The sequence below is a fragment of the Festucalex cinctus genome, chromosome 1 (genome assembly GCF_051991245.1).
Source record: "Festucalex cinctus isolate MCC-2025b chromosome 1, RoL_Fcin_1.0, whole genome shotgun sequence".
NCBI lineage: Eukaryota > Metazoa > Chordata > Actinopteri > Syngnathiformes > Syngnathidae > Festucalex > Festucalex cinctus.
The window spans coordinates 39,678,163-39,702,517 of NC_135411.1; the positions used below are offsets into that span (position 1 = coordinate 39,678,163).

General features: G+C 38.7%; 1 protein-coding gene and 3 long non-coding RNA genes across 4 annotated transcripts; 2 read left to right on the forward strand and 2 right to left on the reverse strand.

Annotated features, from left to right (window-relative positions):
* Window positions 1-232: 232 nt before the first annotated feature.
* Window positions 233-4,275, reverse strand: prl (prolactin). Its single transcript, XM_077535190.1, has 5 exons — window positions 4,071-4,275; window positions 2,592-2,704; window positions 2,377-2,484; window positions 783-965; window positions 233-671 (listed from the first exon to the last, which is right to left on the reverse strand). The coding sequence occupies exons 1-5, from the start codon at window positions 4,111-4,113 to the stop codon at window positions 480-482; spliced, it is 639 nt and encodes a 212-aa protein (XP_077391316.1). The 5' UTR covers window positions 4,114-4,275; the 3' UTR covers window positions 233-479.
* A 1,161-nt stretch (window positions 4,276-5,436) lies between these two features.
* Window positions 5,437-6,777, forward strand: LOC144027568 (uncharacterized). Its single transcript, XR_013285490.1, has 3 exons — window positions 5,437-5,736; window positions 6,149-6,379; window positions 6,653-6,777. It is a non-coding gene; the product is annotated as an uncharacterized LOC144027568 (long non-coding RNA).
* A 587-nt stretch (window positions 6,778-7,364) lies between these two features.
* LOC144026619 (uncharacterized) lies at window positions 7,365-8,379 on the reverse strand. The gene is made up of 3 exons (XR_013285251.1): window positions 8,027-8,379; window positions 7,573-7,659; window positions 7,365-7,491 (listed from the first exon to the last, which is right to left on the reverse strand). It is a non-coding gene; the product is annotated as an uncharacterized LOC144026619 (long non-coding RNA).
* Window positions 8,380-13,210: 4,831 nt separating this feature from the next.
* On the forward strand, window positions 13,211-24,097 carry LOC144026655 (uncharacterized). The gene is made up of 3 exons (XR_013285260.1): window positions 13,211-13,455; window positions 22,715-22,830; window positions 23,748-24,097. It is a non-coding gene; the product is annotated as an uncharacterized LOC144026655 (long non-coding RNA).
* The last annotated feature ends 258 nt before the right edge of the window (window positions 24,098-24,355 follow it).

The window sequence follows — 24,355 nt, forward strand, 5'->3', positions numbered from 1 at the left end:
CAACCATAACTGAATGATCTTTTAACTCCTACTTTAGTGTGAATTCAAGCATAACGTTCCCTCTAAAGCCCAGCTTCATCTATTCATATATATATATATATATATATATATATATATATATATATATATATATATATATATATATATATATATATATATATATATATATTCTTTTTTTTTTATCTCATTCCATCTCAATTGTTGCAGCCAGTAAAAAAGTGACTATAGTCAATTAACATTGTCATTTTTCAACCTTTAATAAACTACAACATCTGCTTACTCTGATTGTTGAATAATGATGTAAAAAGTGAAACGAGATGCGCAGACGAAAGCTGAGTTTATGCTTCTTAAACTACACCTCCTGACATCACACCATCATCCCTATTAAATTACAAAAGTCATCTAAATCAAGCTGCATATTGCTAGGACATATTACCTATTGTTGCTTTACATTATAAGAAGCGAGAAGAACCATTTGTTTAGCACAAGTGAGGTTGCATTTTTGCTGCCCGGCAACGGAGGACTTTCAAAAAGCTGTCAATTTTGTGGGAATCCCGACGAAAGCAGGACAAGAGGAAGTGGAATTTGATCAGTTTGGATAGCTTATCCTGACCGATGTCATTGCTGCCTCTGTACGGCAGCGAGGAGATGGTCTGAGCTGTCGGGTCCATCTGAGTGAGCAAAGACATTCTGCATTTGGTATTTAAGTAAGTAATGTACCAAAAAAAAAAAAAAAAACAATGTCATCTGAATCCGTCGTTCTTCGGTTCCAACATGTGTACCTTGCCAGAGAGTATGTTCAGGCCATCTCCCAGGTTCTTGGAATGTTCCTGCAACTCGTGGATCTTGTTGATTATTTTACTTTGAGCCGGGTGAGGCAAGGTGTTGGCAGATGAGGATAGGATCACCAGTGGGTCCACCCAGGCTTGGAGCAAGGACCGAGCCAGTGAGAGTAGGTCTGACTCCTGGAAAGGTCAAACAGACGATACTGTCAACTGACGGCAGTTGGGAGTCAGGACAGATTATAATGTACGGAAAAGAAAACAGAAGTTATGGTCTTTGGTCCCAGCGGCCCTTCTCATCCTGCCGACTTGGGTCCTCTGGAACAATATGAAGCCAACAGCCTCAAACCTGCGTATCAAGATGGACAGTGACTTTAAAGTGGACCGGCAAATTGCCGCTGTTGTCAAATCCAGCTTTTTTCATTTTAGGCAGCTGGCTAAGGTAAAAAAAATCTCCTATCTCAACAGCACTTAGAAATGGTCATCCATGCTTTATTTTGGGATCAGCCAGTCCTCCCTGCAGCATCTCCAGCTTGTCCAAAATGCTGCTGCTCGTCTCCTTACTGGTGCCCGTAAGAGGGAACACATAACCCCTATCCTGGCCTCTCTTCACTGGCTGCCCATGAAATTTAGTCCACTTTAAGATTCTTCTATTTGTTTTCAAATCTCTCAATGGTCTTGCCCCACCTTATCTCGCCGAGCTCTTGCACCCCGACACACCTGCCCGGTGCCTCAGGTCAGCAGACCAGACTCAATTGGAGGTACCAAGGGCTAAGCGGAGGCTTAGAGGAGATCGAGCCTTTGCTGTTGCCGGTCTCTCCCTTTGGAACGACCTTCCACTAAATATTTGGCAGTCCCCCTCGTTATCCTCTTTTAAAACACGTCTTAAACACATCTGTATTTTTTGGCTTTTGGCGCACCATGAGACTTGTTCTTGGTGTTTTGCGGTGTGTATGAGTTTGATGTTTAGTCTACTTTTTATGTATTTATATATTTCTTTATTCACTCGCCTACTTCTTATTTATTTACTGATGTAAAATGTAGTTACTTGTAAAAAAAAAAAGAAGAAAAAACTTGTATTCACACTTCAAATGTTTGCTTTGTTCTTGTTTACTGCAAAACCGATATTTTTGTTTATGTACAGCATTTTATATATACAGCAATGCCTGTTCTTAAAGTGCTTTATAAATAAAGGTGAGTTGAGTTGAGTAAGACTAAGAGCTCTCCCAATCACGTAATATAGATTTTTTTTAATTTTTTTTTGCTAGATATTGCATATGAATGGCTAGCCATCCCATTTCTTTAGCGCTTATTGTCATTGGTGTCACAGTTGTGTTGGAGTCTACCCCAGCTGTCTTTTGGCAAGAAGAGAACACCTTAGACTAATTGTCTGCAAATCACAGGACACATACTGTATATACAAACGCAACCATTTGTGCTCACGTTATCATAATAGACTGCTCTTTTAAACTTCCTCTCAGTTTCTATGACATAATGATCACAATGGCAGAGAAAATAAATCATAGTAGAAATAACCAAAGACTGAAATACATATAAAGCTGGTCATGGAGCAGGCTTTGAAAAAGTCACCTACAGAAACTTGAAGCGCTTGTTCTTTGTCACTGGGCGTCTGCAATGAGGATGTGTGGCACGCTGAAGGCCGGGGCATGATCATCCGGCCCATAGGAGTGAAATGAGAGTCCTGGCAGGAGCACATACGTTGATAGCATTTAGAAACATATTGGAAGATTTCTGATTTCTTTCAATTTACATGAGTAAAGATCACTTGGCTGGCACACGGGTACTTACGAGCTCGTGGGCGAGTGTTGTGCTGAGAGAGTGTAGTTTGTCAGAGTGCTGAGAGGCTCGGTCCAGAAGGTCATTGATGGGGATGCCACCGCACACTGCCACCATGTACAAGACTTGAAGAAAAAAAACAAGATACAAGTTTTTGGTGCCTTTATGTTGTATATTAGCAAAACCTACCAAGTGACTAAAGAATTAAGCTGAATGCAATCTTTAAGTTTGACACCTATATGCACTACACGAGACCTACGCAATCGTCTACACTGATTGTCTTCATTGGGGTCACAGGCCTGCTGTAGCCTATCCCACCTGCCACAACAGTCATTATATATTATTCACACTCGCATTCTCACTAGTTCCTACCATGGCAGTATTATTATCATAGTTTGGGATTTTATTTTAATTTTTTGTTTAACTTTCTATTTTTTTATTTCATTTTGAATTTTTGCTTTTTAATTTCTGTTACTTTTAATTCATTTTTATTGGGGTGTTGTTAGTTTCTATATAAATTTTATTTAGTTTGTACTTTTGTTTTTTTTTTGTTTTTACTAGTTTTAGTATTACTTTATGATTATAGTGTATACTGTGTATATATATGTATGGTGTATTTGTCGCGTGATCAATGATGAAAAGGTCATTAGTAATATTTTGTGTTATAAAGTAGAGTAAACTAAATTTCTAAACGACAGTTTGACTTTCTTTTTTCTGTATGGCCACTAAAACTGAAATAGACTTGGACTTAGACTTGACTTTATTGATCCCTTTGGGATGTCCAGCAGCAATGAGAACAGATGATAAAATAAAAAATAATTCAGTCAATCTATAAATAAGGTTATTACACCAGAGATTGAATTAATAATAACAATAATAATAAAATGAAAAATAAGAATTCAACCAATCAATAAATAAGGTTTTTACACCGGAAAGGACGTATTCACGATAATTACAGTTAGTTTTAGTCTTGTAAATGTAAAATGTAGTTTCAGTTATTTATCATTACTTTAAAAGCATTCTTTATTTTTATTTTTGTTTTTTTCCCCATATTATTTGTTATTATACCCTTGCCAACCAATCGCAGGTCTTATACAGGTATATTATTATTCTTAATATTATTATTATTATTATTATTAATTTATTTATTTTTTTAGACCTTTTTTAATGTTACTAAGGAAACAGTGAAGTGCTGTATCGTACTACATTATGGGGTTAAGAATTTCCAACTAACAAGTGTCATTCCTTTCATTGAGTTCAAATTTTAACCTTTTATATTGTTTTACTGAAGGTAAAAGATAAATGATTAACTATAAAGGTATATTTTCTATAAGTAATGCAAATGGCCTCAAATTTAACTTTTTCATTTCCCCCCAAATTTTCAGGCCCTGAAATACCTGGAAAATATGGTGGGTTATGTAAAGATTTGAGGAAAATACATTTTTAAAACTACATCCAACATTGTATTTGGTCAAAGTGCAATTGTCTTACCTGTGATGAAAGATTTTCTACCATGACATCTGGCGTGGGCCATTTCTCTTTCCTCGCCTGCACCTTTCTGTTTGAGTTTTCCTCTTTTGCCTGTTGTCTCTGTGTTTTGACTCCACTTTATAGTTCTCCGACTTGAATTGTTTGCTTATGCAGCAGTAGCAAGGCTATGTGCTAATTGTTTGGTACTTGCTGGTCTGGTTAATAATGCAAGTATAGGCCATGAGATGTGAATAAATGCAATAGCTGCAGGTTGACTTTCAGTTGAGGTGCTTCTGTGCAGCACAGAAGTGGAAAAAGCTTCTTGATCACAATTATGTAGATGAATAAAAACATACATGTTCCCGCAATGTTTGTCAATGATGTTGTGACGTACTTTGCTCTCATTTATGCTAAGATTGATGCTTGGCTTAAATCCAATGTGAGCAACTTAACTGACCTTTAGAGCTGTTGTAATCATCAATTTGGACGTTGATAGAATTTTTTGAAAACAATGACATCTGCCAAATTCTGAAATGAACAGCAAGTGTCTTTTTATGCCATATGACAATGTATTCTTTTTAGGGATGGGCGAGTACCGATACCAGGTATCGGTATCGGGCCGATACCAGCCTTTTTCCGAGTACTGGTGAAAAACTGCTGCAAGCTAGCGCCAGTTACAGGCAAGGAGGACTCACTTAACGTCTTCCCCCTCTGCCAGCGGTCGCTTGTACTCGTCTGCGTCACGAGTACTCGAGTACTTGAAAAAAGGCTGGTATCGGCCCAATACCTGGTATCGGTACTCGCCCATCCAGTGTTCAATTTGTAGTCCTTTGGAGCACTTCCTTGCAGTCATTTTTTCCTTCCCACCCTATCCCCCTCTTTTCTGTCAGGACCGCACTGGTGTTTTAAATACAAACACATATGAATCCCCCATGCATGAGGAACACTCCCACTTTCAAAAAAGAGCACATTCGACATAGAGGAGTTTGCAGGCTTCCGCTCGCTGGCATTTGAAGGGGATTCCTGGCCAAACGTTAAAATATATTTTTATGCAGCCTTTACACTAACAAAGTGATTTCACAGTATATTTGGGAGAGTGTGTTCCTGAGAGAACATTGCATCCAGTAGAAAAGTTAATTGGATGACATTTGATGCTAATGTAATTAGACACTGCACACCGCTTTCTAATGGTGAATGAATGAGCTTTTGCATTATTGTGGCAAACAGCACAGACACCCTGGATGCAACGTGATCAGGGCCGGCCCTACATGATTTGGTACCCTAGGCGAAAATGTACATGGTAGCCCCCCCCCCCAATCCCATAAAAAAAAAACACACAAAAAAAAATTATAGATATATTATATTTAATAGCACACCACACAATAAATAGGTCGCTTGCACATGTCGTCACTTCCGCCTCGGATTTCTCGTAGTCGCCATGCTGGGTGGCCTCCATTTACGTAGCGATTCGGTCTAACACGTATCTATCACGTTTGTTTTCTGCGTTTAAAATGGTACATTGTTGCTGCATCGTTGGCTGTTCGAACAAAGCCAAGGGGGAAAATGGTCGGTCTTTTTTCCGAATTCCGAAAATAATTAGGAACCAGGGCCTGGAGACAGAGGAGTGCGGACTCCGGAGGGAAGTCGTTACTTTGGGCTCGTGTGTGCAGCGATCACTTTGTGAGCGGTAAGCTTGTTTACCTTTATTTAATGCATGAGGATTAATAACGTTTCGACCGCCCATATATGGGAAAGTTGCTTATGTTTTGGATTCATGAGCAAGCAAGTTCGGTAGTACAAGCTGGCTAGCGGACGTTAGCCGAAAGCTAACATCGAACATTTTCACCCAAGTAGTGCCAGTGCAAAGTGTTTACTGCTGAAATTAGATTGATTCGTCTTGGGCTTTTAATGCCGATAACATGTTTTTTGGTGGCAAAATGTAAACTTGGAAAAAAAGAGACAGAAGGGGCTGATGCAAGAAAACAGACCCCCGGTAGCCTACACATCATGCTAAAGAACTTATTCACGGCCACCCTACTGCGGTAAAATAACCAGTCTTTCCATATTTTATTTGTTTATATATGTGTTTATTTTAACAGGTCGCCCTGCGCCCGTTTTTCTGTCCAATCATCCCGACTGGGCTCCAACATTAAAGTTGGGTCCCAAGTTACAACATCTATGTCTCAGCCCAGTCGGTGCCAAGATATGAACGTGCACAGGAGAGACAAGCAAAGAAAAGACGACTCGAAGTGGCAGAGATTGTTGCAGTTATGCAGCCAGATGGCTCCAGTAACCTGTACCCTCAAGTACTGCTGACATCATTGACTCTGGTATGCCACTCAGAATTCATTACATGATATATTGTATGCATGAGTGAATGTATGTGTTTGTTTGTGTGTGTACACGCACCTTATATTTTAGAGACATTTGGAAGTGTTTATAGAAATAAGTATTTGCCTGTAGCAATGTTCATACATTAAAAAATGCAACAAAATGTGTACATTTCTTTTACACTGACAAAAAAAAACTATACTACTTTACTATATTAAACCTATTACTGGTACCGTATTTTTTTGTGATTTTTTATTTATTTTTTTCTTTAGGGATCTCATGCCACACCGACTTGATTGCCAATGACATGATGGAAACGAAGGCGAGCATCAAAGCATTGGAGGAGGACAACATGCGACTTTTTGTTTGGCGCTAATAAAGGCAGCGTTTATACAAATTCTATTGTTGGGTTTGTTTACAAAGCTATACATAATACAAATGACAGGATTTGACTCAATGTGCAATATGGTCCCTCTTAAAGTAATGGCATAAATCTCTATTATTTCTAAAAGCACAAAAAATGAAGTGAATAATGATTAGATGTAGTAATTTCAGGGTTAAAAATTGAACTGTTAATTAATGTAGTTTATTTTAGCACAGGTGCCTACCATCCTGAGATGACGGTATGATGTAATGTTGATGGGGTACGCAATGACTTTCATTATACTATGTACAGAGGAAAAAGTTGCTCTCTTTTAAATTTGTTTAATGTAAGACAAGTACCAGTACTGTGTTACAGTTTTCCCAATAATCCTTGTTTCACACTTGTCACAAAACCACTGTCCTTTTGGCAGTCTAGATTGGCACACTTCAAGTGATATCATTTGATTTTACAATCTGCTGCAGCACAAAAAACTACTTTATTCCGCATCTTTGAAGTACATGAGCAAGCGGTAGGTGACAGCGGCTGAGCAGGAACACTGGAAGTCCACTGCTGATCTAGTAAATGCTCTCCCGAGCAGTTCAGGTAAGGAGGGGATTTGGGGGAAAAAAAACTCTGGCTTTTCCAACTGGCCAAAACGAGCGATCTGGGTGGACTCGCTCAATCACACTTTGTCCACACCACAAAGTCGCAGAAGTCCCGTCCAGTTAAACTCATCTGTGCCTGAATCTGAAAATATTACAAACAATGTAATGAAAATATGAAACATAGAATTAAATAAGAAACTACAAAAAGTAAAGCCATACATACCTGGTAATACTATTGGTGTTGTCGTGACAAGTGATGGGAATTGTTGCCATCTGGCACCAGACAGAAATTGGGTGTTGTGACAGCCTCCTTAACCGTGAGATCATAAGAAAAGCTGTCAGTATGCTCAGTAGTTACCATGAACACATTTTATTGTACTGGAAACTGAAACTAAAAATACGTCCTCCGAGAGTGGTTAACCTTAACCATTTAGAATAAGTTGATTAAGTAACATGTAACTAGTGAAAGGGTAGCATTAAATTTAATTAAGCCACGGGGAGGCTGTGCAGTTACTTTTTATTCTTATACGCTCTGCCATATTTGCCTGTTATAAAATTATTAGAAAAACCACATCAGGTAAAGCCAGCTGTGCATGTAAACACAATGATAACAGGAAGCCTGAGAACAAATCAACATTTTTGTGTGCAGAATTACCAACACCATGTGGTTTACTTACGTGCAACAGCAACAGTTTCTTCTGATGCGATGTTAAAGTTTACACTCTGTATCCACCCGCTTACAAAATAATTGTAAGCCTCCAGGGATTTGTTGGCGTGTTATGGAGCATGTTGTCAACACGAGGTAGGGAAAGATGTCCAGAGATGTCACATTTGGCCAGCAAGCTTTCTCCGTCAAAAAAAAAAATCACCCTTGGTCAGGACGTAATTAGGATCAATCCCGCCACACAGAGACACCTTCTGCCTGTATCGTTGTTTTTGATCTTCCGGTAAATCGTGAAAATACTGCGAAAATTACATCAGGTTGATAAGCTCTACCGTGTAACTCGCGAGTGTACCTTGTGAACCGGCGGACACCCAATATGGCGCCCGAAGGAAAAACTCCCATGATGCATTACGATGTGCAAGCGACCTATACCAAATTCCACAAACAAATAAAAATAAGAAAAATAACAGAAGTACAATGCAATGCAACTTTTGATTGCAATTTTTGCAAAATGACAGTATTTAAAACCTCAAAATGTTTTCACTATGTACATTAATAATTGTGTAAGATACAAAAAATAGTAAATGTATCAATATACAAACTTTGATATATCGTAAAACTTTGGCAATAAGGTGATTCACAGATAATGTGAATAGTGTGCAAAAAAACTTCACTAAATAACTTAGGAACATAACGGCAAATACTTAAAATAGTGCACGCCGGGACCTCCTTGCAGCAAAGGCATCAATTGGTGCGTCCAAGGATAGCTGCCTGGATACTTCTTGATTGATGCTGATAAGTGCCACTCTAGTTAGCCGTTCTTGTGACATGGTAGACCTTAAATAGTTTTTTATTAGTTTAAGCTTGGAAAAGCATCTCTCAGCTGATGCTACAGTCACTGGTATGGTAGCGGCCACTCTGAGTGCTACCCACATGTTGGGATAGATTTCTCGAAGTTTTTTCTCCTCTAGAAAAACAAAACGTTACATGCTTGACATATTGGATTTTGGCCAGGTAAGAAATGACTGCATCTCTGCTAAGAGTTTTTTTTTTTTTTTTTTTTTTTTTTTTTTTTTTTTTAATTTATTAGAGTACAAATTGCACAAATAAGTAGACCCCGAGAAAAAGGCTTGTTAATTCCAGGCCTAGCAGACATGTTGCTACCCATAACAGTCATGGAGCTCATAGAAAATACTAGATGTCGTCGTTTTTGTTGTGGGGTGCTTTTTTTTTTTTTTTTTTTTTGCATTAGTTAATTTGATTAAATTGAAGATTTTGTAATCTATGCATCCTATTACAACCTTACTTTCATGTTGTGAGTCAAGTGCGTATTCTACAGAAAACATTTTGTCAATATTTTGGAAATTGTTGTTATGTTTATTGAGATATTGAACATCCATCCATCCATCCATTTTCTTGACCGCTTATTCCTCACAAGGGTCGCGGGGAGATATTGAACAAAATCTTTAAAATTTTCAAAGGTGGTATACTCATATATGCTGAGCACTGTACATGATTCAGCAATAGCTGATATAACTGAAATAGTCACCTGGATCTAGAAGATCGAGCTTTGTGTCACTCAAAGTACTGCTGATTGGTGCTTGACTGGCTGTTGCTTCAGCTGTACATTAAACAAAATACATCACTTCAAATTATTTTGGTGTTAAAGCAGGGAAAACAAATCCATTTGCATTATGATAGAATACAATGTCAGAAATTACGGCTGTTTGTATTAAATGCACCATCCATGCACTTACATTCAGTAGCCTTTGGTGAAGATGACACTGAAGGATTGTTTACCACAGCTTCTGCAGGTGCTTGTTGTGGCTGCAAATATTTTCTCAGCGCATCTAGTAAAAAAAAAAAAAATGTATTTACTATATCGATGTTTACATTAAACCAGCACATAATTCTTATTTTCAATAAATTAATGTGGTTATGTGAAACAATGACTTGTGCAAATCCATTTGCAGGTATCTGGACTTACTGGCTGTTTTAGTTTAAACTCAGCAAGCGTTGCCCCACTCTTGTGTGCAAAGTAGCTACTAGCATGGATGTAATGGTGCAGTAAACAAGTTACAAGCAAGCTAAGAAGCTAACGCTATTTTCGTGTTTATTTTATAAACAATGATGATTGACTGACATACATACCTCTACCCTGGGCCCGTTTTTCCTCCTCCTCCTTTCGCCGCTTTCTTAATGCAGCACTTGAAGGCTTGGACCTTTTCATTGTTGTCGATGTCAATGTATAAACAACACAAGTGTGCCAACCATCTATCTATCTTTCTAAAGTGCTGCCACTACACTCTGAGATGATATACGACCCCTCCCCCTACCTTTCATTCATTGTAAGCGGCAGCAGCGGGTCAGGTTCAGGGCGCCAGGACAGCAGGTCGTGAACTCACAGTCATTTATTTGAAATAGAAGTAATTAAAAAAAAAAGGAACTCAATAAAATATATTTGCTATATAACATTTTATGCTAGAAAATACGAGAGGGGTCGGAGGGCTTTTTGTGTTTGTGTTTTTTAAATTTTATTTTTTTTTCCTTTCTGCAATTTGGCGCCCCCTCCACAAGATGGCGCCCTAGGCGACCGCCTAGCTCGCCTGTAGCCTGGGCCGGCCCTGAACGTGATAATCACACACAAGTGGTGATAAAACAATTTAGAAAGAAGAACCAAAGTTTTGCCTGCGAGCTTCCAAGTTGGTCAAACTTTCAGACCTGGTGAAATGCGGGATGAAAACCTTCCATGTTTTTTTTTTTTTTTTCCCAGTTTTTGGGAAAATGACAAATCATTTCTAGCCACTTGTTGACATATAATTGTGTGTGTGTGTGTTAATTTCATCAATGAAAACTAAACAAAAATAATTTTGACAACACACATCTTTCACCAGACTAAAACTAGACTAGACTGGACTAAAACCCTCATTAATAAACAATAGCTGGGGACTATATCAGTTTTCATTTCCGTTGACTAATGAAGACGAGACGAAAATGTATTTCACTTAATCAAAACTGAACTAAAATGTTTGGACATTTTAGTTCATGAACAAAAACAAGACGAAAATTAAATGATTTTATAAAATCACTGTCATGAGACACACAGTTGACACGCCCCCTTTCAAATCTGCAGCTCGCATGCAACATGCACAAACATATGGGACAGACAGGAGGGGAATTCACTGTGAGAGGTTTAAAAAAAAAAAAAGTAAACTACAGTATAACATAACATTAATCCAACGGCTATAACGTTCCGACAATAATGTTAATCCGACCGCTAACTAATGCTGGCTAATTTACTAGCACATAGCATGGAGCCATAGTAGCCACTGTAATTGTGTGTCAAGTTGTTTTTCATCAGAAGGATGAGAGAACATTTTATGCAAAATAGTTTTAGAGCTGAAATGTAAAATGCCGAAATGAATACTGTAAACTGCTGACAAAAAATAAAAAAATAAATAAATATATATATATATAGGGGTTAAATGATTGTCCTGACTAAAACTAGACTAAAGCATTGACAGTTTTTGTTGACTAAAACTAGACAAATCAAATTACATTTTTTTGGACTAAAATAAATACTAAAATGCTAGACTTATAGTCGAATTAAAGTTGACTAAATAAAAACAGGATGAGGTTGACTAATAAAAAGTAAAAGGCATGATTGAAACTTGACTAACACTGAGACTAAATTTAAAAATGGCGTGTCAAATTTAATAGTGTCAAGTTGTTTTTCATCAAAAAGATGAGAGAAAAATTTATGTGAAACAGTTTTAGATCCGAAATGTTCAACATTATCGGCTGACAAAAAATAAATAAATACAAGGGTAAAATGATTGTCCTGACTAAAATTAGACTAAAATGTTGCTAGTTTTTTGTTTTTCTTATGACTAAACCTAGACGAGGCGGCACGGTAGTCGAGTGGTTAGCACGTCCGCTTCCCAGTTCTGAGGTCTCCGGTTCGAGTCCAGGCTCGGAACTTCCTGGGTGGAGTTTGCATGTTCTCCCCGTGCCCGCGTGGGTCTTCTCCGGGTACTCCGGTCTCCTCCCACATTCCAAAGACATGCATGGCAGGTTAATTGGGCGCTCCGAATTGTCCCTGTGCTTGGGAGTATGGATGGTTGTTCGTCTCTGTGTGCCCTGCGATTGGTTGGCAACCAGTCCAGGGTGTCCCCTGCCTACTGCCCAGAGCCAGCTGAGATAGGCGCCAGCACCCCCCGCGACCCTTGTGAGGAATAAGCAGTCAAGAAAATGGATGGATGGATGGATAAACCTAGACGAGTAAAATTGTGTTTTCTTGGACTAAAATAAAGCTTAAAATGCTAGATTCATAGTTGACTAACAATGGACTAAATAAAAATGGCATGAGTTTGACTAACTATGAAAAAACTAAACCGGATTGAAACTGGACAATAACTGAGACTAAATTTAAAAATGGCTGATAAAATGAACACTATTTTGAAGTCTAAAAACAGGATTTTAAATGAATCATAATTATATTATGCATTCATGGTACACAGGAGTGACTGTTATGTTGATAATTGATGAATCAGATGTGGAATCAATCAAATACATGATCATACACCTTTGTTCTATTCCTTTTAAAAGGTGTTTTTGAGTTTTAAGTGAAATCCTGTATGCTTCTCTTGCTCCACAAGCTCGTTCATTATCTGCTTGTCTGTGACCTTGGGAAGTTTTTGAAAATATTCACACAAGAACCAAAGGTTACTTTTAATGTGGGAAAAATAGCAATCACATTGTAAAATCCAATCCCAAGTTTAGTTTGTCCACACAAAATGCGGTTGCTAGCGTAAACGTTTTCATTTAGCTTGATTGAAGACATTCTATTGCCAAAAAGCTTCCAAATGCTGTGATGAATGAAGCCACCACTTGGGGGCGCACTGCCATATTGTCAAGCTATTCACTTTTGCAGCGTGCACTCCAACATTAAACAAAGTGGTGGGTGACAACAATTAGTTGTACATTTCCTCAAACCATCAATTGACTGAAAAAAATGTTAATGCCCCCAATGTCCCATCCTGTTCTTTGCTTTTTAGCTCCCAGAAGTGTTTGCCAATCAACTTCCTCACAATGTCAGATTGCGTCACTGACCTTTAAACCCCCAAGTCCCTGCTCAGCCTCCCACCCTGACCCAAGCTATCATCTCACGTGTTTTGTCCCCTCCCACCTCCCCTCGTGTGCCCTCCCCTTTCACTTACTCGCTTGCGTTCCGCTGTCCCTGTGTGTCTCTCTGCCTCCATTGGTGGTGCTTTGATCTCCAGGCTGACGTTTGGAGGACAGGAACAGGAGCAGGATTCGCACCATCAACTTACCCATCAGCACCAGAAACATGTCGGACGCCGAGACCGCCGCCGCCGCCGCTCCGGCCGAGGCCCCAGTTCCTGCTCCATGTGCCAGTATCAAGGCTGACCTGGACAAATGGTAAGTGATGCACGCATGTGGAAATGCATGTACAACTTTGAATACTTCAGCCAAGAACTGACCTTCATCATGCAACCTATGCTGGGAAGTTCATACTGTGACCTCAAGGTTGTCATCTTCAACACTTGTGTCATGCAATAAAATAAAAACGAATGAGAGGTGTGATTTCTCAAATGGTCGTAACAAAAAGAATTTGTTAAAGCTTTGAATTTGACAAAAAAAAAAAATGAAATTCCAAACCAATTTAACAATGCGAGGGTTTATTCCCCATGCCTTAAAATCTGTCATACTAAAATGGAGTCTGTTTAGAGGACGATGCGAGGTGCGCTGAAAGTCAACACAAAGCGGAGCTCTCATTTAACCGACTGTGACATGTTAGCACGTCTTGGGGTAAAGGTCATAAAAACTTGGGGTACCCAATGTTGGGGACGATGATTTGGAGATGAATGGTATGTGACAGCGGGGTGAGGTTTGATGCCCATCTGTACGCATGGATGAAGGCTGGGAATCTGCTTACGTCACTAGCCTCCTCTTCCCACAATGCCTTGCGTTAGCTAGTTGCATTCGGCCCCCTGTCTCCGCTTGCATCATGCTGTGTCAACAATTAGCAACACCGATTGTGTTAGCTGTGATTTTTTATTTTATTTTTGGTCAAGTCTCAGAAGCTAAAAATCTGTGCCTGATATGTGCAGCCAAGCGACACATGGTGATGTAACACGCTAACTCCCAATGCTTCACGTGCAGCACTGTATGTATGTGTGATGTGGATTCCAACAGATCTCGTGACAACAGGAATTCTTACCATCAAAATTCTTCCATGCCACAAGTATTTCGTGACATAGGGTACCCCCTCACACCCATAACTACTTCCCATCCATTTTTGTTCTAAGTTCTAACCCTTTCATACTGTTCAGGTCAAATTTGAGCTATTTTGAAGTTTGATATAATACTCTAAACATCATTTTTATATTATTATTAAAACTCTTTGACTGCCAAAGACGTTTCATGATGATTAGTAAAATTCCAATGAATGGAATGCGATCTTTCATTTCGTAGCCACATTGTATATGTAGTAAAGGCAAACAATATTCTTTTTGCCTTGAAAGATGAGTTAAAATGCTCAAAAGCGGCTGGCACTGTGGATTTTTTTGTTTTGTTTTTATAACGCCTGGCAGTCAAAGAGTTATTATTATTATTATTATTATTATTATTATTATTATTATTATTATTATTATTATTATTATTATTATTATTATTATTATCAATCTCTGGTATAATAACCTTATTTATTGATTGATTGAATTATTTTTATTTTATTATCTGTTCTTATTGCTGCTGGATATGTAAATTTTCCAGAGGGAGCCATTCCAAAGGGATCAATAAAGTCAAGTCTAAGTCTTAATCTAAGTCTAAAATGCTCAAATATTTAAAAATGGATTCTTTTAAACAGGTGCTACAAAGTTTGTGTACACTGATGCAGTGTGTAAATTTGCCAGCATGTGTTAAGTCAAGAATGAGTGATAATGATAAGAATGCTGAAACGGTGAAACTGCAAATGCCACAAATGTGTAAAAAAAAAATTATGGGATTGTCAAAACAGTGTTCAAAAGGGACCTGGAAACAGTCACTAGAACTTTTGCACAGGTTCCAGCACAAAACACCTGTTGGACTTTGAAGAGTTATTTGGGCACCTTGAATCAGTGAAAGTGTACAGTATATATATATACATATAGCAATAGATAGCAAATTGCAGTATAGTGTACGGTGGTGTTCTTGAGTGCCAAGAATTATTATTATTATTATTATTATTATTATTATTATTATTATTATTAGTTATTATTAAGGATTAGTCCTCCAGGGTGTGCCCTGCCTACTGCCCAAAGCCGGCTGAGATAGGCTCCAGCACCCCCCGCGACCCTTATGAGGAATAAGCAGTCAAGAAAATGGATAGATGGATTAGTCCTCCAATTAATAATTAATATTACAATTTGAAAAGATCTGAAGTTCTTAATTTGATATAGGTCATTTTTATGAAGATATTCTTGGCCCAAGTCAAAATTTAACTGTAAAATGAACTGTATGTATGTTCATTTTAAGTTCTTTTAAGTTCTCACACGATACAGGCCCAACTTGTGTCGAGCCATGATAAAGTAGTGGTGGGGTGTGACTTGGTCAGATAAGAAGAAAGTTGGTGGTGAATGGAGAGGGTTGGCTTTACCAAACATTTTATCAAGTCAGTCAGAGTCTTAGTAGTAACACAAAATAGTATAGTTATGTTATTGCCATCTTTATTCATCATCTATTATCACATAGACTGACAACATTGACCCCTCTTAGTAATCATCGTCGAAATAGTGTCCTTTTTTGCAGCTTGTAAAAGTCTTGGCAGGTGTGTGAGGGAGAATCACTAGGAGTCATCAACCCTCCCCAGGGTGTTAATGATTGTTGCTTGCTCTCCTGTCAGAGCCTTCAGTGATAATGGTGGTGGGTCATTTTACACAGTAGTACTTGTGTTATTTTTAAGTGTTCAAATCTTAGCACCACAAGACGAATAATGTTAAACTATCCTCTCCTTGCTCACCAGTAAGAAGTTAGATGGCCATTACAAAACAAAAACAAAAAAAATTAAACCACTAATTTGACTGTTAAATTGACTGTTAAGATTTGATCAGCGAATTTATATTTTATCTCCTTGATATTCTAATAGCAATCAAAGTGACCGATGACCACGTTATTCTAAAGTCAACATTTCAAGTCTTACAATTAGTTGACATGAGAATCCAATTGCAAATATACCAACACATCTGTGAATCAGCAGGTGGCGAATGTTTATTAGTTGTCAGAACGCACCACTGGGCTTTCCGGGCTGATCTTGCACAGTTAACATGGCAGTCTGTGTAATCAATACTCAGGCCTCCTGTGTATTTATAGATGGCAGCTTTGAAAAGACACGGCTCGTGGCGTGTCAGAGTGGGACCGTGTGTGCAGGATAACATGACATGTTCCCAACTATATATCATATATCATTACTACCTGACACCAGCTTCTTTTGCTCAGGATCACCACATAAGCAAAATGTCAATGACATAGTGACATTGTATAATGTGGCATCAGGCATCTCTTTATTATTGTTATACATCATAAACGGGTTTTCTAAAGAGAATTTTGACTAATAGGTGCACATCCAATGCTGGTTCATCTGGACTGCATGGGTGACCTTGTGAAGGTCACATCGGAGAATTTACAATACAAAGAGAGTAAGTCAACCCAAAACTTTTCTTTAAATATGTTTCATATGTTCTATGCAGCCTCACTAGTCTAGTCAGCATTGTGATTTATGTTTGGTTTGTGTAATATGAAAAATTGCTGCAAAATCCACTCAATTTTATCCATGTCAGGGGGTGGCCATTTTGCCACTTGCTGTCACCTGAAAATGACATCACAGTTGCTCATGGTTCCGTTGTTTTCTGAGTTTGGTTTAGTTTGGTCATGAGATGTTCACAAGCTGAGCCATGAGTGGTCGTTACCTGAGCCCTGAACAACTGTGATGTCATTTTAAGTCGACGGCAAGTGGCAAAATGGCCGCCCCCTGACATGGATCAGAACAAGTGGATTTTGTAGTATTTTTTTCATATTCCACAAATGCAATATTAAAAACTAGTGGGGCCGTGTATGACATATTATTGGACAGAATATTTTTGGGGTGACTTCATCTTTAAGTGGTGTTAATAAATGGAGTGAAAATACAAAATTCATAATAATCCAGTATGCGGACATACAGCATGTGACAGGTGAACTATTTGTAGGGATGTGACGATATCCAAACATCACGATATGATATCATATTGTGGGGAGGTTGTCGATACAAAAAAAAAACAAAAAAACACTATTGTAAAAAAAACAACAACAACAAAAACAACTTATATATACATATATATATATATATATATATATATATATATATATATATATATATATATATATATATATATATATATATATATATATATATATATATATATATATATATATATATATATATATATATATAGGGCGGCACGGTAGTCGAGTGGTTAGCACGTCCGCTTCCCAGTTCCCACATCTGAGGTCTCCGGTTCGAGTCCAGGCTCGGACCTTCCTGGGTGGAGTTCACATGTTCTCCCCGTGCCCGCGTGGGTCTTCTCTGGGTACTCCGGTCTCCTCCCACATTCCAAAGACATGCATGGCAGGTTAATTGGGCGCTCCGAATTGTCCCTAGGTGTGCGTGTGAGTGTGGATGGTTGTTCGTCTCTGTGTGCCCTGCGATTGGCTGGCAACCAGTCCAGGGTGTCCCCGCCTACTGCCCAGAGCCAGCTGAGATAGGCGCCAGCACCCCCCGTGACCCTTGTGAGGAATAAGCGGTCAAGAAAATGGATGGATGGATATATATATATATATATATATATATATATATATATATATATATATATATATAAAACCAATATTGTGCTGTTGTGCATTACAGCAATGCATATAAACAACCTACAATCTCTAATAAGACTTAATATTGAGGCACTTACTTGCTAATGCAGCACACATTGAGGTCATCCACATATTGACTCGGTTCACAAGCATATTATGTGCCCCTTCATCTGAGCATTAGCATGGATTTTAAACACAGAAGGGCCAAAACATCCACCCATCCATTTTCTTGACCGCTTATTCCTCACAAGGGTCGCGGATGCTGCTGGCGCCTATCTCAGCTGGCTCTGGGCAGTAGTCGGGGGACACCCTGGACTGGTTGCCAACCAATCGCAGGGCACACAGAGACGAACAACCATCCACACTCACAAGCACACCTAGGGACAATTCGGAGCACCCGATTAACCTGCCATGCATGTCTTTGGAATGTGGGAGGAGACCGGAGTACCCGGAGAAGATCCACGTGGGCACGGGGAGAACATGCAAACTCCACCCAGGAAGGTCCGAGCCTGGACTCGAACCGGAGACCTCAGAACTGGGAAGCGGACGTGCTGGGCCAAAACATGCCTTGTGAAAATTAAACTGCACTAAAAAAAAAAATAGCCACCAGAGGGTGCTAGAACTGCACAAATGGAAATCAACCTGACTTGTTTTAACCGATGTGCTGCTTTCTATATCATGGCATGACCACAACGATATATTGTGGCAGTTTTAATATTGCAATATCACAATATTGTTGGTATTGTTACATCCCTAACTATTTGTTAATATTCATAGTTAGCAGTAGCTGTGTGTTGCAAATATCCAACAGACCACATGCAAGTTTGTACTTTTCGACTTTGGGCCCTTCCATAGGACCAAAAGAGACCCACCTCCTGCTTTAGCCTTTACCCTGCACACATGTACACACACGCAAACACACAATCTCTCGTTACTGATTGACTGCAGTTGCATGTTCAGTCATGCACCCTCATTTTTGCTATTTTCCATTCTGAAATTCTATTTTATGAATTTACATGAGCCAGACAACATTAGCTACACGCGCACAGGTTAATTTGCTCCAATAGAAAAAAAAATCTCCATTTACAAAAATTCTTACATTTAAGTATCAAGAGCTGTTAATTTGCCAATATGTTGATTATTGCCATTGTAGTTTGTATTGTAACATTAATGTATTTACAACAACAATCTACTGTAGTTAACACACATCTCAGTATCATTTAGGGCAGTTCTGCACTAAGGCAAACTACAATCACAATAACAAAATAATTACATAAATTTCTCTTTTCCAGTGTCACTCAAAAGTGAGCATTGTTTATTTTGGCAAGGATGACATTTGAACTAAAGCTCAAGTTATAGTGTGTCTGAACCCAATGAACTCGTAAGTGTATCCAAACATCACTCACTTGACTAATGTCCAACATTATTTGTTGCTGCTGCAAACCTGCCAAGCGATCTATAATGCATGTCAGTCCCACAAGACAAACTACAAGACGATCACCGTAAATAATTCAGCCCTCTTTTGTGACAGACAGGAGGACGCCATCACACGGCCGCAGCGATGACCGGATGTGTCTAATGCAAACTCGTAATTATGAAAACTAATATCGATATTCACGCTGGGTTGAACCCATGGTGATCCGTTTGAGCTGGTGCATGTCATTGGTTGCCATGACAACAGAGTTTTGCCCCTTGCCCCTGTAATATGACCTTGCTTAACAGTGTGAGTGCGCTCCATCGGGACATTGTGTGATGGCTCCTGGTGGTGATGTCATCGTCTCCGCCTCCTTTCCTGTAATCCTGCTACACACACACACATACGCGCACGCACACGCACTGAAATCCCTCATATGACGTAATCTCAGCCGTTTCCACTTCTTTCATGACACACATAGCGCCCACCGCATTCAGCAACCTCCTGGCATTGTAAAATGCTGAGTGATAAGCTGCAGCTACCAGCTGCATGTTGCATCACGCACAGGCAACCAGCCACAGAACAAACTGGCATAGTTTATATTTAGTGCATTTTATTTTTGCTTGAATGTATTCATGTGTGCAGTTTTTCTCCCCCTTGAGATCCAATACCAAAGCTACATAAATAAGTGCCTCGACAAAGATCATAATGCTCAATTTTGGTTGACATAAACAGAGTGTGTGTACAATATATTTATGTGGGATTTGTATTTTGGTGATTTATACAGTAATTATTTCTTATTTATACTTGCTTTATGTACAAATTGATACAGATACAGATTTTGGCATTGTACCAAATAAAAAAAAAACAGCTTAATTATCCATCCATCCATCCATTTTCTTGACCGCTTATTCCTCACAAGGGTCGCTGGCTCTGGGCAGTAGGCGGGGGACACCCTGGACTGGTTGCCAGCCAATCACAGGGCACAACAGCTTAATTAGTTTAATACAATTATTTCACTTGAGATAAGTAATTGATAAGTAAGAAGAACAAGTAAGTAATTATAATAACTAAATAAGTAGGGGTGTTAAGAAAAATCGATTCGACAATATATCATGATATTACAGCGCGCAATTCCAATTCAGTATGCGGCCAACCGATATTTAAACATCAATTTTTGATGGAAATATTTAACAAAAAGTCTTACGTAGGGTTAGGGTTCACACTTTAAGCATGGAACAATGTTATATTAATGGAACATTAAGCCTTAATATTTTATTTCAATGCTGTTCAAACGTTAAACAGATTGCAACCTGTTTGTTAAATACAGTTTTGAAGTTTGTTAAATATATTACCATACAAATATTACAGTGTGCGTGTACAAGTTTACTCATTAGTATTTTCTAAATTTGAGTTTTAAAAAAAAATTGCAATAATCGACTTACAGAGTCATATCGGAATTAATCCGTATCAAATCAAATCGTGACTTATGAATTGTGATACGGATCGAATCGCCAGATACTCACACCCCTATAAATAAATAATAAGATAAGTCATGATTAATTTACCAGTGTATATTATTGTATAGTAAAAATTAGGCATGTTCGATACTTTTTTTCAGACCGATACCGATACTCAGACCCTCAGTACTCACCGATACCGATACCAACTGCCGATACCAGTAGTACATTTTGACAAATAAAAAAAAAAATCACTAAAAGACATTTTTAAACAAATATATTTCCTTTAATTTTGACAAAAAAAAACAGCACAGTCACTCTTCAATAGTCTTAACGCTCAAAATAAAACACAAAAATGCTCTTTTAGTTTAAGATTCACAATTTTGAAGTATTTCCAAACCGGTGAAGTTTTGGTGACAAACTGCTGCAAGCTAGCGCCAGTTACAGGCAAGGAGGACTCACTTAACGTCTTCCCCCTCTGCCATCGGTCGCTTGTACTCGTCTGCGTCACGAGTACTCGAGTACTTGAAAAAAGGCTGGTATCGGTACTCGCCCTTCCCTAGTAAAAATAATAGTTGTACTTTCATTAAGTCTATTAATATATCATGTATGATGATAAATATTCAAATATTCAAACACATGCAGATGCACTGGAACACTAGGTAAACACTATTTACTTTTTGAGGGCTCTATCACTTTCTGAGTTGTTTTTGTGGACGGTGATGCTTTTTTATTATTATTTTTTATTTATTTCTTTATTTATTTTTGCTTGGCCATCTTCTCTAAATATTACACTGATGGATCAGAAAAGTGCTGAGTGCAATTCTTCACCAGCATCAGTAAACATATGTGTTGCTAAAGTAATATATCATTACTTTATAAAGGTAGAATAGTTGAAACGGCTTTAATATTGGATATCATTGAATTGAAGACATGGTACTTAAAATGTTACTGGTCGGTGTATATTGTAGACAGACCTTTATTATACTCACAGTCCATGTGTATAACCCAAACTTATGAATATTTGGGAACACTTTGACCAATGCTGGGGATGGTGATTTACTAGAATATTTTTATATCAGTACTACGGTCACAAACTACATCACTCTCCTAGCGTTACTGCTCATCATCAAATAGGCTTTATTCTTTAATGCAGTCCTGTGAAAAATCAGCCTGAAATCGAATACATTCATGAATGCTAACCGATGACATTCATATCATGTGACCCATGCCCCGCCCCTCTAAGCTCAGCCTTCTACCTGCGTGTCTTGTCATCATCCCATCATCACGCAACCACCCCTCCTCCCTCAGCCCCTCCTTTGCCGCGTCCCGGCAAACAGATGGGGCCATCCACACATTTCCTTTTGTATTCATAACTCCTCCCACCACCCTCCCCCCTTCTCTTGCTCCATCACCCTAATGCACTTTGGCAGTGTCGGATGCAGAGTTTGCTGCTGCTGCTGCTGCTGCATGAGAGCCTGAAATAATCTCTCTCTCTCTCTCTCTCTCTCTCTCTCTGAAACTGGATCTACTACTGTATGTGAAGAGGCGTGAATGTAGGTGTGTGCCTTTGATTGACTGGCACAGTTATGGTGTTGTCAGCCTTTCATTCAAAATCAGCTGGTCTCCAGCTCACCTGCAACTCTCAATGGGATAAGCGCAGAGAAATTGAAAGGCTGGGTAGTTTGTGCAGGTGGTTCCTGGACTGACTGTTAACTGATAATTTTCCAGTTTACTTCAGCTGTTAGCACATGAAACAACGGCGCTGTTTTGGCAACAGATCTTAATCCTGGTCACAGGTATTCATTGCGTGCTACTTGGAATCGACCCCAAGTGCCATTTCTTGAAGAATGTGCTGGTTGTCAGTATTTAATCTCAAATTTAGAATCTCCTATGGATTAATGTCTCAATATTTGTCTTTCAGTGTGGCGGAGAAGGGAGTAGAGGCATGCAAAGACCTCCTACAGGCCTTCAATGCTTGTGTGAAGAGTGCTACTGAGGGGACATCATGAGCCAGGAGTTGCCATCTAAACCTCAAATGTAAGTATGAGCCATAATTTCAACCTCAGGCCTTGTTTGGGGTCACTGGAATTTGGACAGGAAACGGGTGAATTGCCTGAATGAGGTTGTTATCCCTTAAGTTGGGGAAAAAAGTAAAGGGGAAGTCAACCCATAGATGTTCTTTACTCACTAGTCTAAACACGACATACTGATCAATATTGTGTTTGTGGATTATGAGTTAAGTAGCAAAAGCCACCCATTTCTATCCATCTCAGGGGGCAGCCATTTTCCAACTTGCTGTCGAATGAAAATGACATCACAGTTGGTTCAGCTTCAGAAAACAGATGAGCTGTGATTGGCTGTTGCCTGAGCCCTCAGTACAAGTGGCAAAATTAGTTTTTAATGGTATTCATTGTACATGAAAAATAATGAAGTTATCAAATTAGTTCTAGACAAAATATTGTCCTCATGCATGCGTAGAATGGCTAAATGTATTCCTTTAAATGAAATGATGAAATACAAAGTTATTTTACTGAAGCTCATCTTAACTTGACCTTGAGGTAATCTTCATTTCTGGACAGTTACAGATAAAAAAAAAAAATTAACACAGGTTCAAATGTTTTTCAAAATATTAAGCGAAGAATAAAGTTTAAAGACACACACCTATGCACAAAACAATCACGGATGTATTAGACTGATGACCCATTTGCACAGAAAGTTTCTTTTGGACACAAATGTCAATAAGAACTTTGAATATTAACACTATACATACTGTCATAAGCATGTGACCGGCCCCACCACTAAATTCAATTAATAATACACGTAATGTGGTGTTGTGTGTTTTGGATATTTTTCTTAGAAATGCAACATTATTGGTACATGTCATTGCTGTTTTTTTTTTTGTTTTTTTTTAATCTTCGCCTCCTTTCATTTCACCTCTTCCTCCTGTTTTGTAGGTCCACTGCACTAAGTCCTCCAAGTTCCCAGCATTCCCTTCTGCACACCAGCACACGACTGAATGGCAACAACAACGACCATGATCACGGTGTGACAAGCACTGTGTTGATTCGGGCTGAGTTTGGGACCTGGCAGCAGTCACCATAGTTTTCCTCCTCTGTCCTCCCTCCCCTTTACTGATGTCCTTCAGTCTTCCGCCATTCCCTCTCTTCCTCTATGACTGATGTGATGTATGGTGCATTGACTTGTTGAAATACTTCCAGAGAACTAATGGCTAGTCATGTAAATTCTTAACTTGAAATAAATACTATCAATGGAAATAAAGGTATAAAATGATTGGTATACAAAAGACACGTTTCTGTTTTGTTCTCTAACAATTAGCTGAATGATGAAATTCACAACAGGTGTTTGATCCATGAATTGATAGTATTCAAGCAATCCTTATCATGATCTTTTTCACATATTGGCACATGAGACCGAGACGATCTTGTTGTTTTCTTTCTTTTCTTTTTCGCCATTTAACTTAACCTGTATTATCAGTGGAACTGCTTGTTCAACCAATACCATTGCAAATTTGTCCTCATAGTTGCTTGCTCGCCTTTTTGTG

Excerpts from the sequence above, each read along its gene's own strand:
- prl (XM_077535190.1), bottom strand. The coding sequence starts at position 4,113 with ATGGCCCACGCCAGATGTCATGGTAGAAAATCTTTCATCACAG. Across the intron at positions 2,705-4,070 it reads TAGAAAATCTTTCATCACAG|TCTTGTACATGGTGGCAGTG; the intron begins GTAAGACAATTG and ends TTTTTCTTCAAG. Across the intron at positions 2,485-2,591 it reads CAACACTCGCCCACGAGCTC|GACTCTCATTTCACTCCTAT; the intron begins GTAAGTACCCGT and ends TGCTCCTGCCAG.